This window comes from Euphorbia lathyris, chromosome 1 (genome assembly GCF_963576675.1).
Source record: "Euphorbia lathyris chromosome 1, ddEupLath1.1, whole genome shotgun sequence".
NCBI lineage: Eukaryota > Viridiplantae > Streptophyta > Magnoliopsida > Malpighiales > Euphorbiaceae > Euphorbia > Euphorbia lathyris.
The window spans coordinates 28,453,878-28,463,829 of NC_088910.1; the positions used below are offsets into that span (position 1 = coordinate 28,453,878).

At 33.8% G+C, this 9,952-nt stretch overlaps 1 protein-coding gene across 1 annotated transcript; it reads right to left on the minus strand.

The window, feature by feature from the left end:
* Positions 1–4,442: 4,442 nt before the first annotated feature.
* LOC136226295 (DEAD-box ATP-dependent RNA helicase 7) lies at positions 4,443–9,089 on the minus strand. The gene is made up of 14 exons (XM_066014689.1): positions 8,480–9,089; positions 8,212–8,346; positions 7,993–8,133; positions 7,761–7,872; positions 7,259–7,329; positions 6,963–7,117; positions 6,741–6,852; positions 6,267–6,368; positions 6,119–6,179; positions 5,870–6,038; positions 5,690–5,786; positions 5,480–5,574; positions 5,151–5,284; positions 4,443–4,993 (listed from the first exon to the last, which is right to left on the minus strand). Exons 1-14 carry the CDS (start codon positions 8,960–8,962, stop codon positions 4,782–4,784), a joined length of 2,079 nt encoding a protein of 692 aa, XP_065870761.1. The 5' UTR covers positions 8,963–9,089; the 3' UTR covers positions 4,443–4,781.
* Positions 9,090–9,952: the final 863 nt, after the last annotated feature.

The window sequence follows — 9,952 nt, forward strand, 5'->3', positions numbered from 1 at the left end:
TATTAAATTAAACTCAATAATATACTTAAATATATAAATAAATGAACACTGTCTATTTTTAAAAAATCAAAATTAGAAATTTTAGACACGGATGTTACAATTCTCTCCACCTTAAAGAATTTCGTCCTCAAAATTCATATCGATTTTTTTTTCGATTTTCTTTTTAACTCACTATCGAACTAATAACCGTCAGAATTTCTATTTCCAAATTTTCATATTCCTAAATCACAATCCACATTATGTCCGAAGAAAATAACCGTTGCTCTGATACCAAAATGTCACACCCGACCCAAAACGGCATCGGATATGAACAGAAGACAGGATAACGAACTTCTAGCAGTCTAAAAACCAAACTTATTTTCTAACAGATAAAAATTTATTTGGACTACCTAAAATTTTAATAATAATTTGGCTTGGACTTGATAATTCTATCAAGCTTCCTACGTATCCCGAATACCTTTGAATATTTAAATCGAGAATCAAAACCACGTAGTTCTACCTATTTTAACATTTTATCAAAAGCTAGTTTATGAACAAATAACCGTCTTATCAAATCAAAACGTAATCAAATAGACATTTTTATCAAACCAACTCATAATCAAATAAATTGCTTTAATAAACCGATTTGTAAACCAACTCGTAAAACATTGTATTTCAAATCATCAAACATTGTCAAAGCGTAATACAAAATTTACGTGTGTCCATCCTTGAATTCCACCCGTGTAGTTTCTTATAACATCAATAATATCAATAATCGAGATATCTCGTTCCTTGCCTAACGTTAGGACTACCAGCCGTGCACTCTGGCCATACCGCCATTAGATATGGTCTTATCATAACATCAATCATATCAATAATCGAGATATCTCATTCATATCTCGTCTTGCCTAACGTTAGGACTACCAGTCGTGCACTCTGGCCATACCGCCATTAGATATGGTCTTACAACTTACAACTCCTACCCCGGGCAATCCTAGATGAACAAAATCATTTTATCTTTCTTTCAAAATATCACAACATAAAAAAAATCATATTTGGACTTCAATCCAAATCACATAACCACAACAGCTTTCTCAATCCAATCCAAAAACAATTCGTCACCGGAAGAGTTACGTGTAACACTAAACCGGTATGATTATTGTAGACTGCATATTCTGTTAGACTTGTTATCTTGTCTTAAGTCTGTTTGAACTAACTTTATATTCCAATTCTTCTACCAATTTTGTATTCTATTTTATACCCTATCTAATTGGAAAATATCAGTAATAGTCCTTCTAATTTATAACTTATTTTAATTCGATAAATTAACATCACTTAATTCTTATATAAAATTAAAGTTTAAACCAAACGTTTCTATTAGACCATTTATGTTCGTCACCGAAATTGTAATTTGTAACACTAAACTTGTATCGTTAATTCTGACCGAAGGTTCAGTTAGACTCGTGACACTGTTAAACGAGTGTTAATACCGAATTCAATTTCACTTCAGTAAATCTAAAGAACAACTGTCTGAATTTTATATTTTTTATTAGTAGTTTATCGGCTTGATAAATTACTATCATAATCCTGTTAAAATTTCAAAAGTACTAGAACCGAACTTACTCAAAATCACACATAGAACATTTTTAAAAAAATAATTGAGATCCAAAATACAGTTACCGAAATATCTTCATCAGTCACCGATAATTAATCGGTGTGGTCCATTGACAACTGATCCGAAATACCGTCGTCGATCACTAAAAATTACTCCTTTTTCTCTCCTTTTTCTTCTTCTTGTTTTAACCATATATTAGATGTTATATATATATATATATATATATATAGAAATCAAATGCAAAGTTTGCGAAAAACTTAAATGAGTCACCTATGCTTTAATATTGACAAGTGTAATACATTGATGCCACGTTTTTTTCTTCCTATTCATTTATTCATTTTCTTTATTTATTATTTTAACAAACTATACATATAATACATATGATTTTCGAAATTGGAATAATAATAATTTTGATCGTTTTAGTTTATACTTTTTATAAAACGTACCCTACACTTTTAATTTACACAACGAGATATTAAATTAAACTCAATAATATACTTAAATATATAAATAAATGAACATTGTCTATTTTTAAAAAATCAAAATTAGAAATTTTAGACACGGATGTTACAACAATAGCGTTATATGATTTAGGGAGGAAGAAATAATGTTAACCGAAATTTGATCCTTCCAAAGCATAGTTAATCCACCTTCATGTCCAATCTCATCTACTGTAAATAATCTGTCATAACTAATTTTCCTACAAACCTGGAAACTTTTTCGTTACTGATCATGGTTTCCATAAGGCTGGTGATCAAGGGCCTATAGTCGTGAACTAAGTCCAATAAAACATTGATTGTGTGTGGATTGTCCAATTCATGATAGTTCCAACTTAGTAAACGCATAATCTCAGACGAACTGGATTCCAAAACCCGCCCTATATCCATTTTTTGAAAGGATATCAACGTTAACTTCCATATTGCCTTCTTCGGCACATGGTCTTTTAGGGTCCAAGATAATTCCGCTTTCTGTTTATAATTGAAATCCTTATTTATCCTTCAAGTTGTTACTATGCAAAGTTCCACGATCGATGGGAAGTTTGTCAAATCTCCTATAACCTTAAGATTGAACTTTAGCACATCTAACTACCAAATTTGGTTGCAAAATTACACAGTTGCCCTCATTTTCAACCTTTGAAGGATCCCTTGGCCGGTCTTTTCCGATATGTAATCGTGTTCTTTTTAACTGGGCACGAAAATGACTTCCATATAGGTTTAGTAAAACTGTCGTATAATAAATTACAAAAAAAAAAAATTATGCACATCCAATAATATCGGAGTAAAAACAAAAAGTTCATATATGAAACTAATACATATCCAATCTTATCGAAAAGCACTTCAATGTTTGCCCCCTTTTGATAGGTTTACAAATATTAGTGGTAACTTTAATACGAAAATAGTTTTTCATTGTCTCTGTAAGTCTAAGACTTTGTTTGATAACTTACTTAATGACTTAAATTAAAATGTTAAGCGCTTATTTAATTTAAATGTGTTTGATAATAATTATTTCTCCACCACTTAAATTAGTAAATTAAGTTAAAAAACACTTATTTTGGTAAGTCAAAATATTTAACTTAACATTCTAAGTTAAACATTATCAACTAATATTTTTATAATAATTATATCATTCAATATTTTCAGTACTTATAATATTTAGCACTTAAAATTCAGTACTTATTTTTATAGCACTTAATTTTCAGTTTTATCAAACAATATCTAACTCATAGTATCATCCAACATTTTACAAATTGCCTTCGTGTGAAATCCTACATAAAAAGATGATATTTTGGACCCATATAATAAGGTTGTCAGTGGCAACATGCATAGATTGTTCCAAACAAAGTCTTGCATAAGAAGCTAGCCTTCATTTTATCATAGATCACAGAACAAAAAGAAAAAAAAAATTAAAAAAAAATAATTAGATCAAAAACATCTCAAAAGAAAAGATACACCACACTCGAATAAAGTTAAATAGGGATAATTAGCATGACTTGAACATTGTCGAAAATAAATTTAGTTTATACTTCTATTTTTATTGGCATGTTTCATTTTTGGATTAAAGTACCAAAATAGTAAAAAGTAAAATAGCATAATTTTTAATCCAACATTTATAAATAATATTAATTTATCTTCGAAATGACAAAACTTGACAACTCAACTTTTATAAAATAAAATCAATCTAACCTCAAATTTCGTTACTCAAAGCTAAATTGATATTATTTTACAAACATTAAAACTAAAATGATATTATAATAATATGCATTTCACCTCAAAAATCGTTACTCAAAGCTAATTTGATATTATTTTACGAACATTAAAACTAAAATAATATTATTTTATACAATGGAACCTACGTCCAGATATGTCTTTTTTTTTTTACCTTATCCCTAAAGTGGTCAAATGTAATTACTCAATGCATTAAAGACTTGCAATAATAAAAAAAAAATCACCTAACTTCTAATGGCATACTCCATCCCCCTTAGATTTTAAGAACATGATGGAGAACACATTCTCCTAAATCCCTGTAAATTTTAAGAAAAGCAAAATACATCTCGTTCTCTCCATTACAACCCCTAATTTTGAAAGCAAAAAATTTCAGAAAGACAACATATTCTCCAAGGTTCCTCTCCCTGTTCTCTCTCTTAAAAATCATTCTTTTTGTTCAAATACATCTTTCATCTCTCCGAACATAATGGAAGCAAGCAGGGCTGAAAATTTCATAACCCCAGAGCTGCTATCAGAGGCGGCCCAGGGGGATGTATTCTACCTTATGTCCTGTCATTTTTCTCCTCCTCAAAACACCCACTTTATACAAATGATTGTCAAAGTTATAGAGTTACTGCTCAATGTAACGCCCGCAAAAATACAATATATATTTTCTCACATAATTTTGGATAAGGATCTTACATTCAGCATAGTTCAGCAAAAATGGGGAGACATCTCCCATAAAATTAACTAAACATTACATAACCAGTAAATTTAAGAAACGGAGGATCAAAACTAAACAAAAAAACAAACAAAAACATTGAGAAAGAAAAAGAAAGAAAGAATCAGCATATATAGACTGTAAATTCTCCACTCTCTAAACTAGCATATTTTCTTCATCGTCAAAAGATGTTTCATCATATACTTAACCAACGTTATTATCAATTGGGGAAGATCATGACGTCATGATTAAGGTTTAGTTTTCACCATTTGTTTCCACCACCTGAAAACCTATCATTTCTTCTATTAGATCCCCAACCGCCCCTGCCACCTCCGCTCCCAAATCTACCGCCGCCGTTCCTACCTCTTCCTGAGGAGCCACCACCACCAAATCTTCCCCTTGATTGTTCTTTTTCTTGCAAAGGAGGCAAAGTTTCTACCACCTCTAACCGCACATTAGCTGCATTTTCCTGACCTGCAGCACGAGGACGAATACACAAATTTAAGCAATCTAATAGAAATCAGGACTGAAACAAGATGAAGACATTTTAGGAACACACGGAAAAAAAAAAAGTTGATCAAAATATTTTGCTTCAGAAAATTCAACTATCTGTCCTTGAAATTAACATTACCAGCAAGATACAAGTCCAGATCTGCTGCAGCGACATCAAAAACTGCACCATTCCCATCAGATGTGAGTGCCATACCCTTTACTGCCTCAACCTTATCCTCGGGCATGAATCTCCTCAAGACACCATAAGCAAATCTGAGAAATTTCATGAAATAGATAGAAGTCAAAAACAAATATGGTAAGCAAAAAGTGGCATTAAGATGCCTCAATCTTCAAATTTCAGTTCTCTACATAATATTCACTTGCGTATAATTATCTTATTTTCTGATGTAATATTTGATAACTTTTGAATAAATGGCAGCATGCTCAAATGAAGTTTCAAGCACTCACGATGGTGAATAGATGGGCTTCCCCGCTTCAAGGAGTAAAGTGACATGGTTTTCCATAGATGTTAGAAGTGATCTACTCTTTATCTCAGTGTAGCCCTGCGTATGTATCAAATAGTATAATCAAAGTTTTTCTCAAGACTACTAAAACAAAAGGAACACAAGGTTAAACATTCAAATTAATTTTAATATAAAAGATAAGATGGAGACTCACAGCTGTCTTGGCAAGTGCTTTTGCAAGTAGATCCACTGCTGAAAAACCTGAGTTATTCAACAATTCCTCTGCTGCAGATTTGAATGCTGGAACCACACTGCAATATTTGCCACATTTCAATATCTCTAGTAAAACTTCAAAACACAATCATGCATTTGTTAGTTCTAACATTAAGTATACCTGTCGGAAACCTGAATTATTTTTTCTGCTGCTGCAGCACCAACAGCTTTAGCAATATCAGCAGGCTGAGGGGCAGTGATGTGCTCAAATTTCATACCAGCCTCTCTCTCAATCTTAGCTACGTTGGACCTTCTCGGATCATAAAGCATTACAGCAACCCCAGTATTTCCTAGTAGAAGTAATAATTGTTCTCAGCATGTCAGTGAACCCACAACTTCAAATGAAGTACTTAAATAAACCCATATTTACCTGCTCTTCCCGTGCGTCCAGATCGATGTATGTAAGCTTCAACATCACGCGGGGGTTCACACTAAAATATGCAACTCGTGTAAGAGAATTTGCTAAAATGAAAAGGTTTTTAACAGCTACATAAATAAAAACAGAATGAGACCCATACCTGGATGATTAATTGCACATCATTAATATCCAATCCCCTGGCAGCCACATTGGTGGCTACCAATGTCAAGAACTTGCCTGATCTGAACCCAGCAAGAGTAACCTGTAAGCATTAGATCTCAACTTAGTCAAGAAAATAGATATGAACTGGCAAATGTTAATTGATATCATCTTCTCCTTTTTTGACTGAATTTGTCCTCCATATTTAAAGAAATATGCACAAGATAATCTCAAAAGTCATGTGAGGCTGCTTCTTAGTGTCATTTCACAACTAGCGGACTTGAACTTAGAAAACAAATTACTAATACTAACTATGGGGAATGGAGTGAAGAGGACAGATTACTGACAACAAGATACATTTTATTGTATAAAGAAAAAAATAAAAAATCCCAACACTAAATAATTAGCCACATTGTGCTGATGGGCACATATCAAGAAGATGAATATGTATTAGAACATTGAAAATATACAATACCTCGCGTTGAGACTGTTGTATATCCCCGTGCAAAGCACGTGCTCCATGCAACAACCCAGCAAGTTCATTTGCAGATTCCCTTTTTTCAGTGAAAATAATTGTACGCCCACCACTGAATCAAAATCCAATACATAGAAATTAGTCAGCAAATTTCTCCAACAAAACAAAAAAAATTCATAGGAACATAACATATAAATGAAAAGGCAAGATACAACAACAAACCTGCTATAACAACGAATGACATCAGGAATAATCTGAGGAATTGCTGAAATAGAACAGGGAAGAACAATATGCCTAACACTGGTACTAGCCTTCATTTTCTCATTACCAACAAGATCTATGGTTTTCTTATATGCTTTAAGAAACCTAGTAGAAATCTGGCAAAGCAAACCAAAACCAATAGTTAGATAGGTCACTTGAAAAGGGAATTGCAAGATATCCATACACAAATCACTCAGAGGTGATTCCAGAATTTCATTTAGAAAATATATGAGCCACATCATCACTAAGAGACGAACATTTTTCACCCAGCTGGGCAAGGTGGCACTGAACAGAAGTGTCTGGACCTTGGTCACGTCCTCAACTTTTCCTGCAAAACAAACAAGAAGAAATTCTTAAAACTCCATACTCAAATTGCATAAGAAAGATTATGCACAGGCTAGAGCTTAGCCAATAGTACTATCATTTAGTGGCAGCTAGGTAACAAGATGTTTCAAGCTTATGAGGTTATCAATAGAGTGGAGCACAGAAAATAATATCCAGAACACACTCAAATGGTAATTCTTTCAACATCTCACTCAATAGTACTAATAATTTGAGAGAAATTAAAATAAATATTACATGTCTTTTGGTATCTGTAATTTATCACACCACCTGCATTTTATCTATGCCCTATTTATAATATATTATATTCCAACCTGGTGATTCACTTTATGGCAGTTCTAAACAAATAACAACTGAATCCTATTGACACTATTTGAAGACCCAGCAGTGCCCATGACATTTTCTAGAGCTACATACCAAGAATAAGTTCGACATCTTCAACAAAGCCCATCCTCAACATTTCATCAGCCTCATCAAGGACCCGAAACTTCAGAAAGCTCAATTCAATGTTGCCCCTCTCTATGTGATCCTACACAGAGTTAACAAAAAAAGTTGTTATAAAAATCAACAAACATCAAACAATGAAAAATCTAAAGGAATTCACAAATTTACTGAGGAAACTCCAGGTAATATTATAACAAATTGACACCTTTATGCGGCCTGGTGTTCCAACAACTATATCCACCCCTCTCTTTAAGCTATTCTCTTGAGAATGGTATGGAGCTCCTCCATATAAAGCGCAAGATGTCAAGCCCAATGACTCACCATAAACTTTGAAGTCATCATATACCTGGCATAAAAAGTAATAAACATAAGTAATGAGGATTCAATGAAAGAATGATGTTTATTAAGTTCCCCGCTATAGTACCTGATTGGCCAATTCCCTGGTTGGTAGAAGAACCAAAACGCTTGGAGGTCTTCCATAACCTGTCTTTCTTGATGCTTTTGCGGGCCCATTTGTTAGAGACTCCAAAATAGGCAACACAAAAGCCAGCGTTTTACCCTGCACGATTTAAAGTGAAAAGCCATTGTAATGATCATAATAATGTCGCGAATTGAAAACAAAGCAACCGATCAAACTTGATCCGAAGAAATTTAAACAAGTCATTTTCTTCATTCATCAAACGAAATCATACCTGACCAGTCCTTGCTCGGCCAACCAGGTCACAACCGTCAAGAATATCATTGAAGGTCCCTGCTTGAATCGCAAACAAAGACTCTATACCTTTGGACTTCAGCTTCTCCTTCAGAGATTCCGATATGCGAAAATTGGAGACCGCGTAGGGATCATCGGCCTTCGCTACCTCTTCCTCACTATTTTCCTCAACAACTTTTGCCTTCTTATTCTTTTTCTTGGACTTTTCAGACATCAAATTCGTCGGCTCAACTAGCTCAGAGCTCGTCTCACTCTTTTCCCCATCTTCAACCTCAGAGTCTACAGATTTTCGCTTTTTCTTCTCCCTTTTCTTCTGTTTCTCTTCAGACTCGGCGGCGGTCAAAATCTTCTTCTTGCTGGGAGTAATAGAATCAGGCTCTGAGGTTTCTAAAACAATTTTCTTCTTCATCTTCTTCTCCTTTTTAGAATCAGAGAAATTGTTATCGATAGCCATGGATGGCATTGTGTTGTAAATGGATTCAATGAGAAGGTAAAAGTAGAGGGTTTTGCGGTGTTCTCCTGCTCTCAAAAGTTGAGCAATGAGTTGCGGAAGCAGGAGATGAAGAGGAGGACAAAGTTGTTACTAGGGTTTGAGATTTTATGGTTTAGCGGTAACATTGTGACCGTTAGATTACGAAGCCTTATTTAGTTCGGTTCTATGCCATCGGATTGGAAGCCCTAGCTACGTCAAATTGGGTTCGCATAAATTTACAAGATTCCGTACGGATTCTATACGAGAAAGGAAAATAACAATAAAAATAAATAAATAAAGTAATTTCTCAAAAAAAATTATTACGCTCTTTTAAATAAATAAATAATTAAGAATAAAGCTTCATGTTTGAGCAGCCAAAATCTAATAAAAGGATCAAAAGATTATGTTCTCTTTCGATATCATCAACTTTGGTCATGTCTATAGGGAACAAAACAGGGTTGTTGACCGTCTTGCTGTGGAAGGCAATGTGAGAATGTTAGGAGTCTTCATTTTCTTGTCGCCCCGGACTTCCTTTTTTCTATGCTTTCTGATGATCGTGTTGGGGTTAGCTTTCCCACGCTAATCCCAGGTTAATTTTTTTGGCGTTTTGTTTTTTCCTTCTTTCCTTTTCCTACAAAAAAAATAAATAAATAAATAATCTACCAAAATAAAATCACTTAATATATAATTACATCATCAAACTTAGCATGTTTATTTTTCTTGGCTCCCTGAACTTTCATATTTACTTATCACAAATGTGTAAATTGAATCGTCTATACAAGAAATTAATGATAACATATTTTGTAGACATATTTCGTATGACCAAGAGGTCACGGGTTCGAGTCTTAGGAGCGGGCTCTTGCCAAATAAATTGGCAGGGGAAGGCTTGCCCCTAGTACATCCTTGTGGTGGGACCCTTCCCCGGACCCTCGCTCAGCAAGGACGCGTAGTGCGATCGGGCCGTCCTTTTTATATTTTGTA

Excerpts from the sequence above, each read along its gene's own strand:
- LOC136226295 (XM_066014689.1), bottom strand. The coding sequence starts at position 8,962 with ATGCCATCCATGGCTATCGATAACAATTTCTCTGATTCTAAAAAGGAG. Across the intron at positions 6,369-6,740 it reads TACAACAGTCTCAACGCGAG|GTTACTCTTGCTGGGTTCAG; the intron begins GTATTGTATATT and ends TAATGCTTACAG. Across the intron at positions 5,285-5,479 it reads AAGCCCATCTATTCACCATC|ATTTGCTTATGGTGTCTTGA; the intron begins GTGAGTGCTTGA and ends GAAATTTCTCAG.